Below are 27067 nucleotides of genomic sequence, written 5' to 3'. Positions count from 1 at the left end.
ATTCACATCATCGGCATAGACCAACAACTGATGTGTCCCATTTAGTTTCAGTCCCACCTGGTTTCCCTGGAACTTCCTAATTGCATATTCTAAGGCAAAGTTGAAAGGGAGTGGCGATAAAGCATCTCCTTGTTTTAGACCATTCTGGATAGGAAATTTATCAGACAAATGTTTACCTACACGGACTTTACTATACGTTTCGTTTAAACACATTTTAATCAACCTAACTAGTTTCATGGGTATCCCAAACTCTATCAGAATATTGTACAATACTTCCCTCCTAACTGAATCATAGGCTTTCTTGAAGTCTATGAATAGCTGATGTACTGTCTCATCGTACTCCCATTTTTTCTCCAATATCTGACGAATGCAAAAGATCTGATCTGTAGTTGATCTGTTATGTCGAAACCCACACTGATGATCCCCAATAATTTCATCTATATATGGACTTAACCTTGAAAGAAGAATATTGGACAAAATTTTATATGAAGTTGATAGCAGTGATATCCCCCGATAATTACTACAGTCAGTTTTATCACCCTTCTTGTGAACTGGTACAATAATAGACTCCTTCCACTGATCAGGTAATTTTTCCTTATGCCAAATAAAAGTAATTAGATTGTGGAGCTTAGAACGTAATATTTTGCCTCCGGCTTCAATAAGTTCTGCCGGAATTTGATCACTACCTGGTGATTTATACCCTTTCAATTTTGCAATAGCACTTTCAATCTCAAAAGGGCTAGGATCAGGTATTAACGGCTCAGCTGTATTGATTTCTGTCTGCCTAACATCACTGACCCTATGTACATTCAATAACTGAGAGAAGTAGTTCCTTCACCTATTCAAAATGTTGTGGGAATCTGCAAGCAGATCACCATTCTCATCCTTCACTAAGTTACTGCTAGGCTGGTAACCCCTTTTAAAGTCATTTATTCCTCTATAGAGGTCTCTAATGTTCTTGTTCTTACTATTTATTGCAAGTTCATCAATTTTGTCTTTCAGATATTCCCTCTTTTTGTTCCTGAAATGCCTGCTGGTTTCACGTCTTATATTGTTTAGATTATCCCCATTTAACTCACTTGGATCCTGTAACCACTGCAATCTGCCTATGATAGGATGTTGGAAATTTCGATAATAGGGACGATTGAACGAAGATGCAGGTAATCCTCAAGAAGTGGGATTTGTGGTGGACAAAGTAGCATTGGGGCGGGTTTTCTCCGAGTACTTCGGTTTCCCCTGCCAATCTTCATTCCATCAAATTCTCCATCATCATAATCACCCGGGGCAGGTACAATAGCCCAATCAGTGGCCGCCGTGCCGAGTGGACCCAGTTGGACTCCACGCCCCACTAAGCGAATTTAAGTCAACGGGCATAGGATATATCGTAAATTGAAAATCAGATGAAATTCTCCATCGTTATTGAGAAATGAAACTGTATGACATGATGTGCTAGTAAGTACTACGCTAATTATGCTAATTATCAACTGACAGAAATATTCAAAGACGCAGGCGTAAGAGTGAAAGTTCATCAAGGTGGTCAAGGTTCGTTTTCAAATTTACTTCCGCTTCGTTTTCGCATTGCAGTACGGTGAGCGGAGAGGTCACAGGCGTCACTCCGCTGGGCACAGTTTGTGTCGTCAGCACGTAGACGGTAGAAATCTGTGGCGAACTGTGGTCCAAGCCGTCCAAGTTGTGCAGCTGTTTGCGTAGTTCGCTAATAGGTCTGTGCGTGTGATATAGGGTATGTAGTATGGTCCTGAACGTCTTTAGCTGTCAGGTTGAGTGTTTTATCTGGTGTTAATAGTATGAGCTTAGATTATGTTGAAGTCAGGACTTCGATAAGTGAACTCAGTTCTACATATTTGGTAAGAAGCTGTTAAAACATAATTACGTCTCTCGTGAAGAGAGAGAGAGAGAGAGTAATTTGCGATTTAAGTCGACTCCTTACTTGGGTAAGTAATGTTACATTTTTGATGTTTTTTTAATACTGCTCCCAAGGTTTGTCAATTTGTGCCGTTTCAGAGGAGTGTTTACTTCAGTTGATTTATATGTAAAAGGAAGAAACGATGACAATGACTGAAATATGTTGTTCTTTGAAATATTAGCAACAGTGACCTCAATTTCAGATTTTGCTGACATAAGAGCTTCTTTGTATCGCATACGCTGGTGGCGAGATGTCTATTTTTGTGTGTGATAAAGGATTCATTGAGGATTAAATGTTTGAAAGGGACGCGAATACTTCCTGGGAATGAAAGGTTATCTATATTCAGACTTTTATATATATATGTACAAGGTTATGTGAAGGAACCAAGCAGGACAAAAGTAATAGTTTGGCAAAATGCCCTGTGTGGTGTCTGTTAATGTAAGGGAGTCTTATGTTTGATTGATCAGCTATGATAACAAGATCTGGAAAATTACCTATATCAGAATTAAGTTAACAAAGGAAATGCTCTTGTTATGTCATTGTAGTACTTAGTATATAAATCAGTAGAACCAAGGTCATATTACAAGAAGTATCCCAGAGCTGGAGCTCAACAAAGAGTAACATAATGAGCCATCATTTGTTGATGTTATAGTCATATAATTTACGATGACCAGTTGTGAGAATATTAGAAATTCTAAACTGTTCTTAACACAGCAGTTGGTAACAATGAAAATGTCATCTAAATTGAATTTGGTCTCCAGAATATTTCACTCACTTTTTGACTGTAATTATATTAATTTAGGTTTGTTGCTCATGTGTTAGTTGAGTGAGAAATTTGTATAACAGTATTCAGTGTTTTTTATGAGTGCGTACAGTATCATATTACTGTTGTTGGTGTTATAAACAATTAATACGAATGTATGTATGGATAGGTTCCACAGGACTAAGCTTACCTATTGGTGTTGTATTTGTTCAGTAATCGTGTACAGAGTGCATAATGGCCAGTACTCTAACCCCAGTCTGCTTTTTAGGTTTAGTGGAAAAGGCCTGGCAAGTATAATGTATACACATTTATATAGAATGATCTGAAAGTGAAATGTGTTGGTATGCACGTTCTTACATGAACTGATTATACATTTTTCAAATTTATAGTAATATGAAGTGGAGGCCGTGCCATAGCTCAAGCGGTTAGTCGCTGGCTTCCCACCGCGGCGGCCCGGGTTCGATCCCGGGGTCTGGTCAAGTGGGATTTGTGGTGGACAAAGTGGCGCTGGGGCAGGTTTTTTCCGAGTACTTCGGTTTCCCCTGCCAATCTTCATTCCACCAACTGCTCCATAATCACCCTCACCTATCATCTGGGGCTGGTACAATAGGCCAGAAGTGGCTGCAGTACAAGGGACTTAGTCTGACCCCACTAGCATTAAAAAAAGAATATGAAGTGGACACAGATGTAGGTATTCATGATGCAGAAATTTATTTGTACAAAGTAATTCCGTCATAATACCTGGTACTTGGTCATTTTACAAGTGTGGAACTCTGTTGTTAAACTGACGTTATTGGTCAAATAATCTAAAATATATATTTGTTGTAAAGAAATAGCAATTTTTGGTTCTGTAAATATGCGAACTCAAACATTTAGGTCTAAGTTAGCCAATCGTTACTATGTTTAACATTAAAGTAGTGCAGCTTCTAGAATCGTGTCTTGTATGCATATACATTCCATTCTGTCTTCATGGGACCAAATCAAGGATGTACGTCACTGTCATATATGCATAATACAAGTATAAATACAGGTGTCAATGGATGTTATGTGATAATAATTTTCCCCATGTACAGTCTAGTAACTCCAAAGCTTTTATTACCCCAATATATTAGGTTTGTACACCAGAGCATTGCACACCCGTTTGCATGTCAATGTTATTACTATTTCTATTGAAATTATTTAATTCTTTAAATTACAGATGATTCTAAATTATCCAGATTTATAATCTATTCATTTTCTGTAATTTTTAAATTTTGGGGATTTTCAAATATTCAAATACATTATTTGTAGGTAGTTTTACAGTATTTGAAGAATTAGAAAAAATTTCAATTGTCAACTTCATACAAAATATACTTTCCTAGAAGTTAAATCCATATTCATTCATTCATCAGTAATCTGTCAGATGACAGGTCCACAGCCTCTTCCAAAACAGTTTCTCCACTTAATGCGATCTTCTGTTTTTGGAAAGAGACTATCCAGGAAAAGTGATAATGTGGTAGTTTTTCCATTTGCTTTCCACATCGCAGTACAACAGCCGTTCAAACCACTCTGGTCACGCCTGTTGCTATACGAACTTGAACCATCTCGAGCATCATTTTCTCTGTGCTTCAAGTCGCCGCTGATGACGCTGCTTCCGGCATCAGTTTTCGGTGTCTCTCTTCGTCTGATGCCTACCCTTTGACCTGTCCAGCAAGGGAGGCCCTGCCAGTAGCTACGCTACCGCTGGTATAGCTCTCAGGGTCCTTGGCATACTCAAACACCCTCACCACGATAAGGTGGAGACACCAACGAGGGGAAATCCATATATAGATGAAATTATTGAGGATCATCGTTGTGGGTTTTGACTTCACAGTCCAACTACTGAGCAGATTACAGTATGCCATAAGACATGTTCATGGATTTGAAGAAAGCCTATGATTGAATTAGGAGGGAGTATTGTACAATATTATCAGATTTGGGATATCCAAAAAAACTATGTAGGCTTACTAATATTTGTTGAGATGAAACTTGTAGTAAAAGTTTGTATTTGTCTTCTATATTACCTATTCAAAATGATCTAAAACAAGGAGATGCTTTATTGCCATTGCTTTTCAATTTTGCTTTAGAATATGCCATTAGGAAGGTCCAGGAAAACCAGGTGTGACTGAAACTGAATGGGACAAGTCAGCTACTGGTCTATCCTGATGATGTGAATCTACTGGGTGATAATATAGATACTGTAAAGAAAAACACAGAAACTTAAATTGATGCTAGCGAGGATGTTGGTCTAGAGGTAAATACAGAGAAAACTTAAGTATATGTTGCCGTCTCGTAAGCAGAATGCAGGGGAAAATCATGACATAAAGACAGGTAACAGATGTTTTGAAAATGTGGCAAAGTTCAGATATCTGGGAATGTCAGTAAAAAAAAGAAATATGAGAATTTGGTCATGAAGAAATTAAGTGGAGATCAAATTTGGGTAATGTTTGCTTCCATTCAGTTCAGGACAATTTCTCTTCTCATCTGCAGTCAAAAAATGTCAGAATTAAAAAATTAGAACTGTAATTTTGTTAAACTTTGTTTCAAATATTAAGGGTAGAACATGGACTGAGGATGTTTGAGAACAGGGTGTTGAGGAGAATATTTCAACTGATGGTGATATAATGGAAGGTTGAAGGGAATTGTATAATGAGGAACTTCATAACTTGTAGCTTTTGACAGATATAATTAGGATGATTAAGTGAAGGAGGATGAGATGGGCAGGGTATGTAGCATGCATGGGGTTAAAAAAAAACAGGGAATGCATGTAGGGTTTTGGTAGGAAAGCTAGAAGGACAGACAATATGAAGACCTAGACATAGGTGGGAGGATGATACAGGGTGTTTCACGACTTTAGGGCATAACTGCAGGAGGTGATTTCCTAGGTCTTTGTGATCAAAAAAGCTCATATAAACATGTGTCCAATTTTGGATGGTTATGGATTTATGACCGTTTTTTCATTCCTGTACATGCTCTCGTGTGAACCGCGTCTGTCATCTGGCAGTTCGCTATTTTTAGCCAGCTACAGACAGAGCATTCTCATTATCTCAACAATTGAGAGGTACCTAAGGCGTGGTGGGTTGGTATGTCACAATCGAGCGGCAGCCTGTGTTGCGGCTGGCGGTGACATTTTCGAAAATCAGTTTTAAGCACCAGTAAATTCAAATTAAAGGTAATATCACGAAGTTAACATTACATTCCTACTTTAAATGTATCATGTATTATGCTGGTTTATTATTTTGCTCCGTTTATTGTCAGTAATCATTACCTTATATTCTTAGTTTAAAACGGTCATAATTCTGTAACCGTCCAAAATCGGACACATGTTTATATGAACTTTTTTGATCACAAAGACCTAGGAAATCACCTCCTGCAGTTATGCCCTAAAGTCGTGAAGCACCATGTATTAGAGTGGATGTTAGAGGAACATGATGGGGTGGCATGGACTGGATTAATCTGGCTAAGGATAGGGATGAGTGGCAGGCTATTGTGAACTTGGTAGTGAACCATTGGGTTCTATAAAATGTTGGAAAACTCTTGAGTAGCCCAAGAAACTGGTGGCTTATCAAGAAGGACTCAGTTCTATAGAGTTAGTTAGTTATTTAGTTAGTTTACATTTCCAACAATTTTTGTATGACTAATATTTTTGAAGATTTTAAAATATATGAAATTTGAAAAACAATTTGGCTTTTGATAATTTTCAGCTTATGTATGTCATGTTTTGTTAGGTTGGAGTTGTTTGATAAATCAGACATGGGCTCGTCTACATGTGCATTTTGGCTGAGCTTGGGCACATTGTTAGGTTATTTTGGTGCATGAAACTAGTAAGCATCAAGTTGTGTATCCAGTTGGGCATTTGAGCAGAACTTGGTTTAGGTTTTTGTGTTGTGTTTCTCATTAGGAGTAGGCTGTTACAGATGCTGATGCTTCAGAAATAAAAGATCACTGTTTCCATCTATATTGTCTGATAAAGTGTATTGATAGATTCTCTTATGTTCTTACAGTATACAGCATAATAGAATACTATTTTCTTTATTCTGTTGTTATATCATGTATTGTCCATCCTAGTGTAATTCACTCTTTGTCTTGTATGTAAATATCATTTTGGTAGTTCTTGTTTCATTTTTTTTTCCTGTGTACAGTATTTACTCTGGTATAAAATTTGTCATTGAAGTTATAGAAATATTAATTTTTATTTAACTGTGTTTCTGGACTTCTCATGACTTAGTAGTTATGTTGTCAAGTTACATATTTTAGTGTTTAGTTTCCCCTTTTGTATAAGAGCACGCATCGAACATGCTTGAATGTGGTGAAATGTTTTGTGTTTGGTGTTGGCATAGGTGAGCAAACCAGGCATCTGGCCCCTTCATCCAGGATTTAAAAGAAAATAATGCAAACCAGAGAAAGAAATGTACCAGTTATTAATACCATGTGATATTGAATACAGTTAGGTCATGTCTAATAGTAGTTTCAAGTAGTTTTGTTAGCAGATGTTTGGCTGTCATGCCTTGGAAAAGATCTTGTTTGCTCTATGACTTTATTCTTTTATCATTGTTTTGATTCTTGGTTGGAAATTCCTGTTGGTATTTACGTTTTTATTGAAATTGTCTTCCCATATTTACCAATCAGTGTTTTTTTTTCTGTTTAGGAAGGAATGTATTTAATTCATCCTCTGAATTTGCCATTATTATTTGTTCATCTGAAAAGAGGATTGTATTCAATTCAGTTCAATTTTATTTTGTCCATGGAACATTATACATGATATGGGACAAGTCAAAGATTAATATTAATACTAATACTAAATAATAATAAGTATATAATAATACAGAAATAATATGACAATATAATAATAAATAATAATAATAATATAGTAATACAGAGATAATAATATGACAATGTAATAATAAATTACTATAATAATTTAGCAGTCTTGAAAACAGTTTCTGTGGTCTTGAATCCTCCTTAAGATGGCACCAGGCAGATAATTCCCAGAAGCAGTCACGAAGTGTTATTTCCTGGAGAGATAAATGAACTGAGCAGTAAGCGTTCTCATGACTTATATTATTCAACACTATGAGGCTAATTGATTCTTGGAATATATAATTTAGACTGACTAGAACTCTTTTCTAAAAAATAAAATACTCGTCTACACTGTAAAAATAATAAATGAACTGAGCGGTAAGCGTTCTCATGACTTGTATTATTCAATATTATGAGGCTAATTGATTCTTGGAATTTTGGGATATATAATTTAGACTAACTAGAACTCTTTTCTAAAAAAGTAAGACACTTGTCTACACTGTAAAAGCAATGATCAAACAGGAAGTTTTTCAAAGTTTTATCTATTGAAATGTGTGTTTCTTGATATTTGTATTTGTTTCCTTCATGTGTTGATAAGGTAATAGTGTAAAGGAATGCTGTTGTGCTAAAGGAGTATACTAACTGAATTCTTGTATGAAGTGCTGTTGGTTGGACAGAAACCTTCTCTAGGCGATTACCTTTAAAAATAAGAAAAAATTTGGCTAGGAGCCCAACTTGTAGGTTGGAAACCAAGCCAGAATGTCGCCATCACAGGACATCAGCTGCAGTAGTAGTTATATATTCTATTTAGAAACGACTCTCATGCAGCCTTCTGTAAATTCTCAGGAAGCAGCTTTCACCTTACTTTTATCAAAGTAGTTGAATGTCAAGTGTATACTTTTCTTCCTACACAATGTAAGTAAAAATATAGGCAACGAATAATAATTTTATATTTCATGATATGCTTTCTGAAATGTAGAACACATTGTAGGTTAATATGTTAATGAAGGGAAGTCTATTGTGTAGCTGTATGTGTTTAGTCTGTCAGCGTGGAAATGTACATTCAGTAGCTTCTAACACTCATTTAGTCAGTTAAATATCATTTGGAAACACTTGTATACTGTGAAGTAATGAATATATTTGAGTGTATCTAGTGCTGGATTATGTTGCAGTGCTGTGGGTATTTATGAACAGGCTTTGACATACACAATTGAGAACTTGCCTGAAGTGAGTTGGTTTTGCAAGCATCATGGTACTTTGTCATTCATATCAAAATAATGAACTACATTATAATTTTTTTGTCGTTTTTTTAACTTGTAAATGTTCTGGGATATAACGCCATGTAGTCCACTGAAAGTAAACTGATGTTTTGGAGGGACATATCATCACCATCTTCTGACCCTGAAGATGGAGGCAATATGTTCCTCCAAAACGTCGGTTGACTTTTAGTGGACTACACGGCATTATATCAAAGTAGATAGTAACTGTACATAACCTTCATTGTGAGAATCTTAGATCCTACATGGTGGTGAAAGTTGTGGCAACCCTTTCTGACTTTTGTGTAACATCAGCTGTAGAGTGGAAGACGAAAATGATTGAAACTAGCAGAATATGAATGCTTTGAAGTACTGGCATTATTTTTATTGACTGCTCGTGGCACGAGGCATAACCTCATAAACATCTCAATCAGCAGTTAAGTTAAAAAAAATAATCTTTGAAAATTACTTTGTAATATTTCAGGTCCTAAAATTCATTACCACAAGTTAATAAACATGTTTTAAAATATAATTTGGCAACGAAAGGGTTATGCTGTTTTGTACAAATGCAAACAAGACAATTTGGCAAATAGAACTTGACAGAATTTGTGAATCCCTGCTTATCAGTGTACTGTATTTAATAGGTACAGAGTTGACTGCTTCATTCAGTTGTCTGAGGTAAAAGTGAGATAGCCTTTACATGTGCATATTTGGTGTATGGTTCCTTAATAGTTAACAGTAATTTGATTGCACATTGAACTTTTGTTAGAATATTCAGCGCTGTGACTGGCAGAAAAAGTTGCGTAGTGCTGCTGAACTTGCCTGAAACCACGTTGTTTAATTTTGTTTAGGCCTTCTCTTTCCTTAATGTCTGAGTGACATAATGAAGAGTACTCTCTTTGGGATGTGATATTGTGTAGTCCAGTAGTAGTCCACTGACATCCAGAGGAACATACTCCCTTTGTCTTGAGGGTCAAAAAGTAAGCCAACCAATAATCGAACCATTCTCTGTGTACTGCCTGCCCTTTGCTGGTTTTGTTGTGTTGATTACTCTTTGATCCTGAAAATGGAGCAGCGTGTTGCCCCAAAACATTACTGCCCTTCTGCTGGACTGTATTGTGATATCCTTTATAGTTATTGCTGTGAGAACCCCAAATCCAAGTTTTATATACACAGTGTGTCCAGGATCCGTTAGGACTAATTTTTTTAAAATTTGCCCTACAATGCCATCTGTTGGCGTGTTGTGGTGTTAAGATTCTTGAAGTTCCAGCTGTGGCTGTCCGTAATTTCAAAGCACAAGCATCGCTGTATCATGTGTTCTGACCTTGAATGTAACTACTATTCTGATGCTCGTCGGAAAATGGCAGTTGAACAGAGAGCCAGCATCAAATTTTGTTTGAAGTTAGGCAAAACAGCCAGAGAAGCATACAAAATGATGAATAGTGTGTATGGTAGTGATTGTTTGAGTCACTCGAAGATTTTTTGATGGTATGCTGTATTTTTGTGACGGCAGGGAGGATGGTGTGCATCAAAGCCAAGAACAAGTTGCACTGAAGAAAATGTGAAAAAAGTGACTGAATTCCTTGCATCAGATAGATGTGTTCCTGCAAGACTCATTGAGGACCTTTTGGGAATACCAAAATGTACTGTGGATCAAATTTTGACTGATGATTTTGGCAAACGGAAGGTCTGTGCGTGGTTTGTACCGCACATGCTGTCAGGCGATGAAAAACATGCCAGAGTGGAACACTGCAAGGACATGTTATGGTCTGCAAAGTCATGTTATGGTCGGCCCAAAGTCATACAAAATTTACAAAATTTATTGTTACTGATGATGAGACATGGTGTTTTCAATATGAGCCTCTCACAAAGCGACAGAGTGTAGCGTGGTTGAGCCCAAAGAAGCCGAAAGCAAAGAAAATGTGCATGCAAAAGAGTCTAGTAAAGATACTGCTAACCGTTTTCTTCTATTTCAAAGGAATCATTCACAAGGAATTTCTGTCAGGAGGTCGAACAGTGAATTCTGATTATTATCTCAGAGAATTCTTCGAATTCAACCTAAATATTGAGAGCAAGGTTCCTGGTCGCTCCTCCATGACAATGACCAACCCCACAAATCGAAGATCATGCGTGATATTTTGGCCAGAAAAGGGATCACAGTCCTCGATTATCCTCCATATTCGCCAGATTTGGCTCCAGCAGATTTCTGGTTGTTCCCAAAAGTTAAGTTGGCGATGAAAGGAGACCGTCACGACACTATTCAGGACATCCAAAGGGAATGTACTGCAGTTTTAAATGCGATTCCACAAAAGGAGTACAGTGACTGTTTTCGAAAACTTTTCAATCTATTCCAGCTATGTATTGATTCAGAAGGAGACTATTTTGAATAAAAAGAGTGAAACTTTGAAAATAATTCACATCTTGTATTTTTAATGAACACAGTCCTAACAGAACCTGGACACACTGTGTATGTTTATACTGAGTGCTCTGTGCCCAGGCACAGCTGTGAAATATCCTCACAGTATAAATCCTGTATTCACAGAACGTTATATAATAAACAAAGAGCCGGACTGTATATGTAATATTCAACCGCTTTTGATACCATTTCATTATTCTTTAATTTCAGATGTTGATTTTGCAGTAATGGGTGATTCTGTTGATAATGATTCAGCCTTTTGTGATCTTGAAATGGAGCAACAAGTACTTCCCGTATTTCCCGACTCATCAAAACCGTGTGTTGAAGTATGGAATGACAAATTGGCAAGAGGAGTTTTATCGTGCACACACTTTAAGGAACACTGGCGAATCTGGGTTCCTAAAATCTATAGCCCTGAACCTAATAGAAATTGCCTTGATTGGAGCTTTGATGAGTCCAAAGCTCAGGAGGTTTTGTTTGACACTTTGGAACAGTTTATTTGTAATGGTGATCCACAAGAGGTTGTGACAAAATTGAGTCAGTTGGATAGCCCACCTTCAGTTTGTGGGCGAGTATTCAAGATGGGGGAGCCAACATACAGTTGCCGTGAATGTGGTCTGGACTCCACTTGTGTCCTTTGTGTGAACTGTTTCAAGCAGTCTGCCCATCGTTTTCATAAATATAAGATGGGTAAGTACTGTAACAGTGTACAGGTGTGAAACTTGGTCTCTGACATTAAGGGAGGAACATAGAGTGAGGGTGTTTGAGAACAGGATGTTGAGGAGAATATTTGGACCCAAGAGAGATGAAGTGACTGGAGGTTGGAGGAAACTTCATAATAAGGAGCTCCATAACTTGTACTCTTCGCCAAGTATAATTAGAATGATCAAGTCAAGGATGAGATGGGCTGGGCATGTAGCAAAAATGGGGAGATAAGAAATGCATATATGATATTGATGGGAAAGCTAGAAGGAGAGAGACCACTAGGAAGACCAAGACATAGGTGGGTGGACAGTAATAAGATGGATCTTAGATAGAATGGGGTGGTATGGACTGCATTGATCTGGCTCAGGATAGGGACCAGTGGAGGGTTCTTGTGAACTTGGTTCCATAAAATGCTGGGAGGTTCTCGAGTAGCTGCACAATTGACGGCGTCTCAAGAAGGGCTCAGCTTCATGAGTGAGTGACTATCATAATAAACTCCACCCTTCTTGAGAAGCTGATAGTCTGTCAGCATGTGAGCACTTCTGTGGAATCTGAAGGTACATTTCTGGGTTCGCAAGAGCCTTGCACTGGATATCACCATGAGGCAGGTGAATCCTGTCCACACTCTCAAATCAAATCTATGTAAGGTCAGTTTTAATGTTCTCCCTTTTATGTTCACATCTTCAAAGAGGAGTCTTCCTTTCAGGTTCTCTGACTAAAAATTCTGTGCACATTTCTTGTCTCTTCCAGGTTATGACTAGTTTCAGGGAATTATTTTGAATGTGTTTCTGTTCTTACATTGGTGTCTGAATATTATTACTTGAATGATGTGTTAAGCATTTGTTCAACTCTGAAATTTCATATTTCTGTTAATACCATGCAAATTGTATTTATATTAATGTGTTTAAGTTATTTTCATTTGCACATCTGGTAGATTTAGTAGGTTAAATGTAGATTTATATGTTGATTCTGCTGTGTGTTTTATGAGAAAGATATTTATATTGTCACGATTTAGGGGTATTGTGTGATTTATAAGACAGGTTCTGGATTGGATGATTAGATTTGTTGACACCATGTGCACATAGCTGAAGACTAGAGGCAATACAGCACTATTGCTGATCTACACACTTTATTCAGTTCACCGATACACAGACACTAGGATTCTCAGACTTCACTAGTATACTGGGATCAGATTTGTAACAGTTTCACTGTAACATCAAATCACACATGATGTCTTCGTTTCATAGCCTAATTCATTTCTTACCATTTCTTCTCGACTGCCATCTCCAGAACTCAATTCATTTCTTGACAACAACCAACTGTGCCTTTGGAACTTCTCGTTATATAGTCTTGGGGCAGGCCCCCAAGGAAAACACCATCCTCTATTGTCCCATATTTTTTTAGGTGTGTGTACTGATCCATTGCCTAGCAATAGACGTTCTCTTGTTGCGTGCGTTGGCTTCCATGGGTATGTGTTTACAGAGTTGTTGACTAGCAATGGGTTTGTATGTCGCAGTATTTACAACAAGCAGAAGTATCCCTTCTTCATCTGGTGTATGGTTACTTACCCTGTGTGTATCACAGTATACAGGAGCTAAAACTTTATAGAAGTAGTAACATCCAAATTTATAAATTAAAACATATTCATGTAAATGAAGAAATTTGGAATTTGCATTAGGATCACATGTACAATCTTTACTATATAATTTAAAAGTCACTCAATAGCCATGCATATTGAAGTATATGCAGATAATAATACAGAATACAGTTTATTATACAGGGTGGGGTGCAGAAATTTCCTTTTTTTTTGAAGGTGAATAAAGAAAAATTATTGCTGATAGACAAAATTTATGTTTAGCTAATGAAAGAATATACTTTAAAGTTTTAAATCAGGTAATTTTAAACAAAATATCTTGAAGATGGTGGCCACCATTCTCTATGCACTGATGCAACCGTTTTCTGAAGTTCCCCTCTGACATTCCAACATGTGCACCGGAATTTGGGCTACTTCCTGCTGAATAACATTCTTCAGCTGAAGCAGGTTTGTGGGGCGATGTTTAAAAACCTCTGCCTTGAGGTATCCCCATAAAAAAAAATCACAGGGCATCAGATCAGGTGAGTGCGTTGCCCACAGGATGTCACCTCAAAGTGAGATGAGCCGTCCGGGGAACTGTGCCCTCAAAACTGTCATCAAAGTTCGGGCTGTGTGGACTGTGGCACCATCCTGTTGGAACCAGACATTTCCTAGATGCATTTCTTCAAGAGCTGGTTTGAAAAAGTTTTTAATCATGTCCACATACCTCTGTGAATTGACAGTAACTGCATGATTGTCTTCTTCAAAAAAATAAGGGCCAATAATTCCAACTCTCGACAATGCACACCATACTGTCACCTTATCACTGTGAAGTGGCTTCTCATGGAGCTCTCTGGGATTGTTACCACTCCAATAGTGCATATTCTGCTTGTTGACATATCTGGATAGGTGAAAATGTGCCTCATCACTAAAGAAAACAAGTGCGTCAGGGGGTAAAGTTTCCAATAACGTTTCTCACTCCGTTATTTGGTTCTGGAAATCACGTGGTGACAATTCTTGCACAACAGCCATCTTATAGGGATGGAAATGAAGATGTTCGTGAAGAATTCGGCGCATTGAACGATTGGATATGTCTAGGGCGACTGCATGTTTTCGAGCGGAACGTCTTGGAGATCTCAAAATCGACTGTCGAACTGCTTCCACATTTTCTGGCGTTGTAATGGTCCGTTGCCATCCTGATGATTTTTTCACCACACTCCTGGTTGTCCTAAAGTTCTGCCCACAAAACAATCGATTTCCAGTTGGGAACTGAACCTCTGGGCTTAATTCAGAAGTGAGTACGGAACGCATGCTGCACCACCACGTAGGAATGGTTGTTCGAAAAATAGGCTTCGGCAGCAAACGCTCGCTGCTCACTCGTCCACCTTGTGTTTCCTACTGAGGGGTATTAGACAGAAACTTCCGTGACTGCTGCGTTCGCCGAGCCTATTCCCACTTTTCTGCGACCTCCCCTCTCTTCACAATGCGTCTTCACAAAAAGGAAGTTTCTGCACCCCACCCTGTATTTTGAGTATGTTGTATTAGTTTCATGGTAGGAAATGTGAAACTGATTAAAGTTATGTATATAGACTCATAAAGGTAAAGTTTTCCCTGTAACAGGCCGAGGAGGCCCATAGAATTGTGAGATATCAAGGCTCCCACATTTTCTAGACAGTCGGCTCGCAGATGGCAGTGAGGTTGTCAGCCTTATGTGCCAAGAGGCTGAGTTGACCCCAGGGCCATAGTGCTGCTGGTAGGATTAGGTCAATCAAAAAACCTTATCGGGATTTGAACCCATGACCTTCTAGCTTGTAGCATAGTGCCACAACCTTCTATGCTACCACATGCCCCCATATATATATACATATACATATATGAAAGAGAGTGTCCTTTTAAGCATGCAGAATGTAAGACCAACTTGTGTAATATTAATATAATTCATAATTTAGTGTGTAGGCTAAGGGCCCAACTACAAGAAATTGGAATTGGTTTTCAGAAATCCCCCTTTCTAACTATGCATATTGATGGGGCTGTTTCATGAGAGGTAAATAAGCAGCAGGGACATGTAGCTGACCACTGCTTTCTCCATCTACCATTAAGATTAATAATGCATCGAGCTGTACTTCCACCACTTCCACACATAGCTGTGTTCATGGCATAGTGCTTAATTAATTAAGCACAGGGACAACTTTACCTTGCAGCACTAATATTTGTGTATCAAACACTTTGTGCACAGGAACATCTGGTGGGGGTGGGTGCTGTGACTGTGGTGATACCGAGGCATGGCGGACAGAACCCTTCTGTGACATACATCTGGCAGGGTCAGAAACACGGCCAGACTCAACTGGAAACCGTTTGCCTGATGATCTCACCGAACGAGCCCGTGCCACATTCAGGGCTGTGCTGAAGTACGCATATCAGTTGCTAACATTGGAGCACTCTACTGGCCTCCCTTCTGATCTCCAAGTGAAGGAATGTGATGAGGATCCGCTTGGCTTCCTGGATACTCCTGACACATACTGCACTGTCCTGTTTAATGATGAAACTCACACTTTTGAACAGGTAAGAAACACAGGCCTTTCTGATGGCCATTCAGATTTGAGGCCATCACTGGCTGGCTGTGAAGATTGGTGTCTTCTGGAATGTGATGGTGTGTAGCCTGGTATGTCTTTACCAACATTTTGGATGAACATATTGTCTCCTTCTAGGTTAGGGATTCTTGTACCTTGAAGATGGAGGCAGCATGTATCTTTGAAACTCTGGTAATGATCAATCATATTGTTACATGTAGACCCATTGCTAAGTAATGACTCTAAACAGTGCCCATTGCTCAGCAACAGGTTCCTAATACACACCATTGGGCTAACTGGGAAGCGGTGTTCTCTATGTGGTCCAAGCGATAGCTGTGTGGCACAGAAATAGAAGAGCTGTTGGGAGACGTGTTTTCTGTGGGGTCCAGGCCAGTAAGGTTGTGAACATGGAAGCTGAGGAAGCTACACTGTCGAAAGCCGTTGCCAAGTGACAACTGATGAAGATACAGTAGACTCATAAGACTTAGTGTGTGCTGTACTGAATTGTAGAGTGTCTGAATTAGCAGTAGGGCTATAGTTATTTGTAGTTGCGTTTTGTAAGAGTTCAGTAGACCCAATTACCAATCCAAACCCCATCTCTGGGCACTCATACATGTGACAATATTAATATGACAGGTGGAAGCTGAAATAGTTTAACAAGACGAGACAGTCATTGGTAGGCAGCAGCTTGATAAACACGTTTCTATGGCAGTGAGTCAGCAGCACATAATAATAGAGGAACTGTTGGAAGCAGTGTTTTCTGTACGATTCGCACGGAGGCTCTGTAGCGAGAACTGATGGTAGTTGGAGATTGAGTAAGGTAGTTAGGGTCATGAGTTGCAAGTGAGCAGTGGCAGTTTGTGGTTGGCCATGAGGAATTGCCATTGTTAGGAGCCTCTACCTAGCAGTGGCTAGTGATGACAGAATAACAAACAGAAGACTGTGTGTGCTGAAGTTATAGTGATTTATAGTGTATGTAAATTAATCAGTGTGTTATAATCATTTGCATTTATGAGTATAAACATGCAGTAAATCAAATTATCAATCCAGACTCCATGTTGAGTCACGAACATGTGATAGTATTACACAGCATCATATAAGACAGTGCTGATGGCTGTCATTTTCTGTAACTATTACAGATTTAAGTATGAAGGTTTTTTGGTGGTGGTATGTAGCTTATACTACTCTGTCCAAAAAGTATCCGACCTTGGGCCAGGAAAAAAAAGTTTTGTATCTGGGTGGTTACAATACCTAATTGCCTTCAAAGTAGGCCCCTTGTGACTCCACACACTTAGCCCAGCAGTCCTTCCATTGCTGGAAACAAGTCTGGAAGGCTTCTTTTGGAATGGCGTGCAGCTGCGCCATTACGTTCTGTATGATTTCCTCGTGGCTGTTAAAACGGCAGCCTTTTAGCGGTGTCCTCAATCTTGGGAACAGCCAGAAATTACAAGGAGCCATGTCAGGAGACTTGGGAGCCTGGCGAACCTGTGGAATGCCGTGCTTGGCCAGGAAACCCTGAGTCAGGTGCAATGAATGAGCTGGAGCGTTGTCATGATGCAGCTGCCAGTTGCGTGCATCCCGCAGCTCCGGTCTCTTGCGCCGAACTGCATCACAAAGATGGCAGAGGACTTCTTGGTAGTACTCTTTACTGACAGTCTGGCCTAGTAGTGCGTACTTATAATGCACAACACCCCGGTAATCGAAAAAACAGTATCACCTTCACGTTGCTCCGAACCTGTTGTGCTGTTTTGGGCCTTGGGGATGATGGATGCTTCCATTGTGATGCCTGAACTTTGGTTTCCGGGTCATATCCATACACCCATGACTCGTCACCAGTGATCACAGTCTTCAGGAACTCAGGATCCTTGTTGGCACACTCCAGCATGTCCTGTGCGACCTCAAGCCGGAGTTGTTACTGCTCTGGAGAAAGCAGCTTGGGCACAAATTTTACCGCCACTCTTCGCATTCCCAAATCCTCAGTTAAAATTGTGTTTGCGGAATGTCTACTGATCCCAACCTCATCAGCAACTTCAAGGATGGCCAAACGACAGTCCTCCATGATCAGTGTCCACACTTTTTCAATGACATCAGCATTTTGGCTTGTTGAAAGTCTCCCGGAACGCTGCTCACTGTCTGCCGACACACGGCCATGTTTAAAGCGGTTTAACCACTCTTAATATGAGTGACCCCCATTGCATCATCACCGAAAGCCTGCTTAATTTTGTGAATTGTTTCCGCTTGGGTATCCCCAAGTTTCTGACAAAACTTAATGCAGTATCGCTGCTCAAAGTGTTCTATCATCTTGAGCAAAACGAGAATGCGATGAACACGTGTTACACCACTTTGCTATGTGGCAGCCACAGACAGATCTGGCGGTGTTGCGAGTCAGCAAAAAATCATGCATGCACATGAAAGTCCCTTCTACAGTGGAAAAAAATAAAGTCGGATACTTTCTGGACATACGGTATATGAGGGTCGTACTGAAAGTCATGAGCAACAATATTTTGTAAAGTAACATGCTTTATTATTGACAAACCAAATACAGCACCTCAATCTACAGACCTTTCTTTATTTTTCCACATAATCACCACTTCTTTGTACACATTTCTCTCAGCGTTCTGGGAGTTTGAAAATTCCCCTTCTGTAAAATTCTGTTCCAGCCATCCAAAGACACTGATGCACTGCTTTCTGAATTGCCTCCCTTGTCTCAAAAAACGTTGTCCATGCAGCTGATCCTTCACAAATCCGAAAAGATGGTAGTCGGAGGGTACCAGATCAGGGCTATAGGAGGGGTGTGGAAGAACTTCCCACCCCATCTTTGCAATTGCTTCCAGTGTGTGGTGAGCGGTGTTGGGGAGAGCGTTGTCATGCATGATGATGATGTTTCGTCCCGGACGTTTATCGTACAATGCACGACAGAGCTTGGACATAACGAGCAGCATTGATGGTTTGCCCAGGTTGCAGGAATTCGGCCAGAATAAACCCCTCTGCATCCGAGAATTCTGTGACCAACACCTTCGCAGCTGATGGCACTGTCTTTGCCTTCTTTTTTGATGGAGAATGCAGATGGTGCCATTCCATACTCTGGAATTTCGTTTCAGCCTCAAAATGATGAAACCAGCTTTCATCACCTGTCACAATACAGAGCAAAAATCATTGCCTTCATGTCGATATCTCTGCAGCAGTTCTGATGTGATGGCTTTTCGCTGACCTTTGTGGTCTTCAGTCAATAACCGCGGGACCCAACGAGCACAAACTTTCCTGTAGCCCAAGCTTTCAGTCATCTCCTGTGCTGCACTATGCCCTATTCCAAGTTTTCGGGCTATTGTGTCCACAGTCACACACCTGTCATCTTCAATGATCTCATCCACTCTTTCCTTGTTGCGTTCAGTTGAGGCTGTTCGAGGATGACTGCTCCGAGGCTCATCTTTGATGCTGGTATTCCCATCTTTAAAATGTTTCACCCATCTTCGAACACTGCTTGCACCCATGTGCAGACTTCCATAAGCACGCTGAAGTCTCTGGTGAATTTCTGCAGCAGGGATTTCCTCTTTCACAAGAAATTCGATGACAGCATGCTGGCGAAACGACATATTGTTGTCGGCCATTTTGTTAGGAGTGATACTGGTCACGTGATGCAAGCTATCGACATCACAAGACACTCAAGGTTGACACAAAAGCTGGTTCCACCTACCACCATACTCTTTCGTCTGCTGTTCCCAGGTTGCATGCAAAAAAAAGTTGCTCATGACTTTTGGTACAACCTACGTATATATGATTATGGCCTCCTGGGATGATGCAGTGGTTTTTGATTGATAGGCAACAACTTTTTGAAGGATCCTGCGGCCTGCATCTTTAGGAAAGATGACTTGATGATCGAGGCAGTGGGTTCCTCTGAACCTCTCGTACCCGTCTACCAGACAACTGGGTGTCATATCCCAGAAGATTGTAATGTTGATACTGCCATGTTGACCTCATATTACACAGCTAGGGAATCCCTTTGTTGAACTCCATTTCTAATTATTGTAGGGCTGGACAACATATTCTGAAACTTAATTTGGCATTGGGTCTTTCTCATAGTGGCGTTGACTAAGGCGATTAACTTCTGTAGAATGTGCATCTCTTCCATGGCCAGAAAAAGACTATCTCTACTATGGAGTCATAGGCTGATTGAAAGTCAATGAAAAGATGATGTGTTTCAATTTGGAATTCATTACACTTTTCAAGGACCCGGTGAATAGTGAAAATCTGATTGTTAGTTGATCTTCCTTGACGAAACCCGCATTGGTAATCCCGAATTGTAACTTCCACAAAGGGAGAGAGGGTCTGTTAAATAGAGTGTTGGAAAATATTTTATATGCTATGCACAACAGACTAATTCCTCTATAGTTAGAGCATACCATGACATTGCCTTTCATATGGATAGGGCATACAGTACTTAGGTTCCATTCCTCTGGGATTATTTCAGTTATCCATATTTTAACTATTAGCTGATGTAAATGCTTAGCATATTCTGGGCCTGCAAATTTCACTAATTCTGCCATGATGAGATCCATTCCTGGAGCTTTATTATTTTTAAATTTTTTGATAGCTTGTTTTACTTCTTTTATGGTCAGCCTCAAAATTTCCTTGATTCCAATGTATGGTCATACCTTCTGCTTGTTCGCAGGCATTGCCATTTAATAATTCCTCAAAATATTGCACCCATCTTTCCGATATTGCTTCATCGCTACTCAGTATCGTGCCTTCTTTATCTCTACATAAGGTTGTTCTAGGTTGAAAGTCCTTTTGACTTTGTTTAGTTTGTCCCCGAAGAAAAAGCCACAAAGAGACAGCCATAAGAGAATAAAAATAACCGTAGAAATGAAATGTAAAATCATAGAAAAGCGAGAACGAGGTGTGAGTGTGGCTTATCTAGCACACACATACAATCGGTCTACATCAACGATTTGCACGATTTGGAGTTGCATTGTGTTTCACAGCAAGAAGTTGTGGAGGAGAGTTTGTCAGAGGAGGAGGAGGAGGTAACAGCAAAGCAACAATCTTCTGGCGCAATAAGAGAAGTGCTGAAAGCATGGGAAACTGTTGCATCGTACATTGAGAAGCATCACCCTAAAAAGGCAGTGGCTATGCGCACTACAAATTTATTTAATGATAATGCTGTGTTGCATTTTCACCAAATTTTGAAGCATCAGCAAAAACAAATGTCTCTAGACAGCTTTCTAGTAAAAAAGAATTAGATATGTATCATAAATAATAAACTAATTATTTCGATTTTTTTTCCTGCAAATCGAATTTGCATTCCTGGTTGGTTCATTCTGCATAGAAGAAAAGATGAAGATGATTCATGCTCCTTAACAATGTATATATAATTTTCTTTGAATAAGCATTATACCTAAAATTTTTTGATTATTTTTTTGGCATGGAACACATTATCGTATTTTACATTAATTTATATGGGAAAAATTGTTTCGCTTAACGAGTGTTTCGCATTATGAGTAAGTTCTGGAACGAATTATGCTTGTTGAGCGAGGTTCCACTGTACTTTATCCTTTCCATTCTTCCTAAGACTGCACCAGCAGCATTTGTAATAACATCTCTGAGGACCCTCCAGGCTTCACTGACATCCTCATTATCAGAGAGACCTGCCAGGCATTCACTAATTAATCCAGTATATCTGGTTGCAACTCCTTGTTCCACCAGTTTTCCACAATTCAGTTTCTTAGCCTGGGATCCATCTTCCTTGCATTAGATATTTGACTTCTAATCTTTGATATTATTAAGTAATTATCAGAGTCAGTGTTGGCCCCCCTGTAGCTCCTGACATCCATCAAGTCTGAACAATGTCTTACATCTATCAGGATGTGATCGGTTTGGTTAAACACATTTCCATCAGGGGATTTCCAGGTTCATTTATGTATATCCTTGTGATTAAACACTGTACTACCTACTACCATGTTTCTTGAGGAAGCAAAATTTATAATCTCATCCCATTATTGTTTGACTTGTTATGTAGACTATGTTTTCCAATAACTGATCTATATACATCCTTATTCCCCACTTTAGTATTCATGTCCTCTATGATTATTTTACAATCCCTTTTTGGACATTCACCATACATTTCATTCAATTCATCATAAAAGGAGTCTTTCTCCTCATCACTTTTGTCTTCAGTTGGGGCATGTGCACAAATAAGACTATAGTTAAAAAACTTTCCCTTAATTTGTAGCCTACATGTTCTGTGAGATTTTGCCTGGAAGTCTAAAATAAGATGCTTCCTTTTTTTATTAACAATAAAACCTGTTCCAAACATGTGACTCTTCTTCTGACAACTATAGAGTACAACATGACCCCTCTCTTCCATGACTCATTTACCCAACCACCTCAGTTCTTGTATAGCAGTGATATCTAGTTTATAGCTATCTAGTTGTTCAAGCAGCATTTTTAGTGCTTGGGCTCTGTAAAGAGATAATACAGTGCGTACAATCAAGTGCGCGCCGCGGCTGCAATTTGCCATGAGTCATACCACCGCAGAACGGATGCAGTCGCGGGGAGGAGTTGCAACTCCTCCCCGCGACTGCATCCGTTCTGCGGTGGTATGACTCACGGCAAATTGCAGCCGCGGCGCGCACTTGATTGTACGCACTGTACATTCCAAGATCCAATTCTCAAATCCTTTAAACATTTTCCACGTTGTCTTGAATAGGTCCATCCGGCTACTCTTTCTGGATTTCTGAACAATTTAGTTTTTACGGTGTGAGGTTGTTGGCCTCACGTCCAATCCCAAACCTGGGGGCCAGGGTATCCCTCTCTCTCTGGCTCCTACCCCTTGACCTCTCTGGCATGGGTGGCCCTACCAGTAGCTATACTACCGCTGGCATAGCTCTCAAGGTCTCAGGAGCTCTCAAACCCCACCACCATGCTAAGGTAGAGATACCATTGGTGGGGCAATGTTTTATAGCAATGTACCTTTCTGACACAGGTGATCACCACATTAGCTCGGGTCATTAAATGCTCACAGAGGGATGCCATCGAGTTTGTTACCAACATTGACCGAGAAGGAAGAGCTGTTGTCAAGTGCTCCACCTTTCAGCACTGCAGTGAGCTCAAGACAGATATCGAACGTTTCACTGCTCGTCACGGAAACCGTCCACTGAAGGTACCACCTTACCTTTATGTGTCAGAACAATAAATGAGACAGGTTAAGCCTTTAATGACTGATTCATCTGCTATTTAAAAATTCAGTTCATACCTCACAGGAAACACATTACGTCTCTGCTGCAGAGCCCAACTGCTTAATGGTGTTGAGGGAAACAGTCACTGTTTGTTGTGAGAACCATATGGAACACACAGCTTGTTTACACCCTGTGTAGGGTCAAACTGTAACTGTATTGTACTAGAAAATTGTCATGTTTCACTATGTGAAGGTTTTGTTTTGTTTTATATTAATTTATTTGTTTGTATTTTATTTATTGATGGTGTCAGTATCAAAGGCTCTGTAATGCCAAATGAATAGATGAAAATTTTCACTCAAAAGCTGTTTTATGTGAGAATTACAATCTGTGAGAGATTAGATAACATAGTTTATACACAGTTTAATAACACAAAATAAATTTTATCTATTAGAACAAAGAATTGCTTTTTGAATAACCAGGCCACTTGGAGTGTTTTAATCATGCATGATTAGTCATCATGGAATTGGGATTACTTGGTCACTGTAGTGACTACACAATGGGCTGGATGACTGTAGAATCAGGGTTTATTTCCTCACAGGGGTGAGAGATTTTTTACTTCCCCTCAATGTCCGGATCAGCTCTGACATCCACTGAGCTTCCTGTCCAGTGGGTACTAAGGATTCTTCCCCATAAGTGGCTGAGGCTTGAATCACCCATAATTTAGTGCCAGGGTTAAGGATGCATTAAGTACCTCCATTCCCCACTGTGTCATTATGGCATGGTGCTTAATCAAGGAATTTTGTTGCTTTTACATGATTACTTAACAAATTGGCTCAATTGGCAGTGCTTCTGAATACTGTTCATAAGGTGCCTGGGTCGAATCTCAGCTAGGTCACTATCTTGACCAATATATTTTGTGGCTTTCCTTTACCCCTTCAGGCAAATACTGGGTTAGTCTTTAAATTAGGTTACTTCCCCCCTTCCATATCCTTTCCAATACATTATAGTGGAACATTGATTATCTGAATTGCTTATTAACGGAATGACCACAGACAAGGAATGCATCTGCTTAACAAACATCACTGTTGTACTTTTTCAAATAAAATGTTTGAAAATGTTGATTTATAATTATGTTATTAATTGTTCATGTTTCACCTGTTTTGAAAGTTGTTTAGTTTTTATTAATGTAGTACTACAGTACAAGGTCCGACAATTTAATTCCCAGAATGGCTGTAGCGTGTCACTGGGATGTTGAGTCAGGCAAACTCATGTACTCAAGCACGTTTGGACATGTTCCAACTTGCGTTTAATGAGCCACAGGCCAAATGAGTCATTTGTTCCAAAGCAGCAGAGGAAGTAGTATGTGTCCCTGATATACTGTTCGCAGAAAAATGAGTGAGAAGGATCCGGAGCAGCAGGTAAATATCAAGTTTTGTGTGAAGATTGGTAAAAGTGCTAGTGAAATGTTAGCTCTATTAACAGTGGCTTATGATGTATATGCTATGAAGTAATCGAGGGTTTTTGAATGGCATAGGCGGTTCAAGGAAAGGCGAGATGTGCAAGATGACCCAAGAAGTGGACAGCCAAAAATGCAATGGACAGATGCAAATGTGGACAGAGTACGAACAAATGGTGAATCAGCAGTGTTATTTGGAAGTGCTGATAGGGTTACGGGAATCTTTTTACAGGAAAAGACCTGAACTCTGGCCTGACAAGTGGCAATGCCACTGCGCATGATGTGTTAAGAGTTCGCAATTTCCTAGCCAAGAAATCTATTACAAAAATGGACCATCCACCTTATTCACCTGATTTAGCCCCCTGCGATTTTTTGCTCTTTCCACAATTGAAAAGATTCGCTGACATTCCTGACATACAACACAACATGATGTTACTGCCATATATTCTGCAAAACAATTGTAAAGACTGTTTTGGCAGTGGCACCATCATCTCGTGAAGTGCATAGCTTCACAAGGAGAGTATTTTGAATGTGATAGCAACCCCTAGTGCATAGGTAAGCAAATTTTGCTTTCACAGGGCCATTCTGGGAATTGAATTGTTGTACCTTGTACTTTATAATAGTATTTTTTCATGGATAAGAATGTAATCCAATTATCCAAATTCTTGATTATCCAAAACACCTTTGTCAGTGATTAATTTGGATAATCAGCATTCTCCTGTATCCACTATCATCCAGTCATTCAGTGTTATGTGGCGATAGCTACTGACACTGTCATTAAATAAACTTCAAACACACAAACAAAATAACATAGGAATGGATGGTAATGGTTTTTTAATACATGAAAGTCATTTTTTATTAATGTTAAATTGTTGAAAATCTATCAGTTTCATAAGGTCATGGATTTTTTAACTCTTTATGTATTTTTATTCAAGGTGCTGGTGGTGCATGCTCATGTAGTAGCCCATCAGTTTTATGCCATGAAACTTTTGGATTGGCTGCAAAAGATCCTTGGTTATGCAGAAGGTTTCCGGGTTGTATTCAGCGAAGTGGCTCTGCAAACGAAGTCCCCTGATGCCTCCATTGTGGAAGGAATTCTTCTCCGTGATTCTCATCTTTGGAAATCTGCGCGTACACATTGGCATCGCCTTATCATCTCGGGCATGTTGATGGAGTATGAAAGCAAGAAAGAATTTGCGAAAGTCTTTACAAAGAATTATGGTTCCGTTCTCAAGGACTTCATGAGAGATGACCATGACCACTCATTCTCAGTAGCATCTATGTCCGTTCAAGTTTTTACTGTCCCAACATTAGCTCATCATTTGATCGCAAAAGAAGAGGTACTCTTCAACCTTCTACACACATTTATTTCCGAGTGTTCTAGAAAATGCAACAAAGCTGGAAAGCTGGAATTTGAACGTAATGTTCCAAGTGGCACCTTCAAACGTGCTCAATATATACTCTATGATTTAAGATATTTGCTTAGTTCAAAACCTACAGAATGGACTGATGATCTTCGGAGGGGTTTCTTACAGGGAATATCCCTGCTTCTGAATCTTCTGACGTGTATGCAAGGAATGGATTTAGTGACGAGACAGGTGGGCCAGCATATGGAGTATGAACCTGAATGGGAATCTGCATTTAATCTTCATATCAAATTGGCCCCTGCTATCACTCTTGCTCTGGAATGGTGCGGCACTGACAGGGTTGTACTGATCAAAGCTTATCGAGCGACGCTGAAGAAGTTGTATGCAAATCCAAGTTTTGATCATACTCAAGCTGGTGAGGTACGCGAGTTGGCTGACCACAGCGCTACATGCATCCAGTATGATGTTGCATCGCAACCAGTGTCCATCCATCTGCCTTTGTCTCGTTTTCTAGCAGGTCTACATCTGCATTTGGAAAAATTTGGTCTCAGTTTTGACAGCCATGAACTACAGGTGTTTCCGAGACCAACACCAGAGCAGCTGATTGAATTGGTGCTACGAACACAAGTAAGTAGACAATGCAAAGTGATATTTAAAAACATTACTTTCACAAAACTCTTATTAGAGAAGCCTGATAAGAGAAATTCATATTGCAGTTTGTTTCCAGTATTAATACTAGTCAAAAATCAGATCTAAGATGACATTTGATATTTCCACAGTGAGAAGAGTGTACATTGTGGGCTTCTGGTTTCTGGCACTGTAAATCTTACAGGCAGTATCACTTTATATCAATCTTCAGGATAAAGGAGAGTTTGATCCTTAAGTTGGAGGCAGCAAGGTCCTCCAAAATACTGATATACAGTCAACTCTCGATTATCCGGGGGCGGATTAACCGGTTTGCGGCTTAACCGGGGCTTTTTTTTTTAAGTTTATATGTTGTTTAATATTCATTCACTTTTGTTTCACATGGTGAGTTTAACACTA

At 39.5% G+C, this 27067-nt stretch overlaps 1 protein-coding gene across 5 annotated transcripts in view; it reads left to right on the top strand.

Moving 5' to 3' along the window:
* The first annotated feature begins 1592 nt into the window (after positions 1–1592).
* LOC111874151 (E3 ubiquitin-protein ligase UBR2) overlaps positions 1593–27067 on the top strand; it is a 34811-nt gene continuing 9336 nt past the window's right edge. The window contains exons 1-7 of one of the 5 annotated variants that reach the window (XM_033755383.1): positions 1593–1952; positions 2127–2255; positions 4793–4959; positions 11388–11867; positions 15692–16017; positions 23008–23184; positions 25592–26650. In XM_033755383.1, coding sequence (XP_033611274.1) covers positions 11405–11867; positions 15692–16017; positions 23008–23184; positions 25592–26650 — 2025 coding nt within the window. In that variant the 5' untranslated portion in view covers positions 1593–1952; positions 2127–2255; positions 4793–4959; positions 11388–11404. Of the gene's footprint in view, positions 1953–2126; positions 2256–4792; positions 4960–8314; positions 8421–11387; positions 11868–15691; positions 16018–23007; positions 23185–25591; positions 26651–27067 lie in introns of those variants that run through there. The other 4 variants (XM_023869392.2, XM_033755382.1, XM_023869391.2 and 1 more) reach the window with 4 other exon arrangements.

Source organism: Cryptotermes secundus, unplaced genomic scaffold, assembly GCF_002891405.2.
Source record: "Cryptotermes secundus unplaced genomic scaffold, Csec_1.0 scaffold26, whole genome shotgun sequence".
Taxonomy (NCBI): domain Eukaryota; kingdom Metazoa; phylum Arthropoda; class Insecta; order Blattodea; family Kalotermitidae; genus Cryptotermes; species Cryptotermes secundus.
This window is presented reverse-complemented; position numbering and strand designations above follow the sequence as displayed.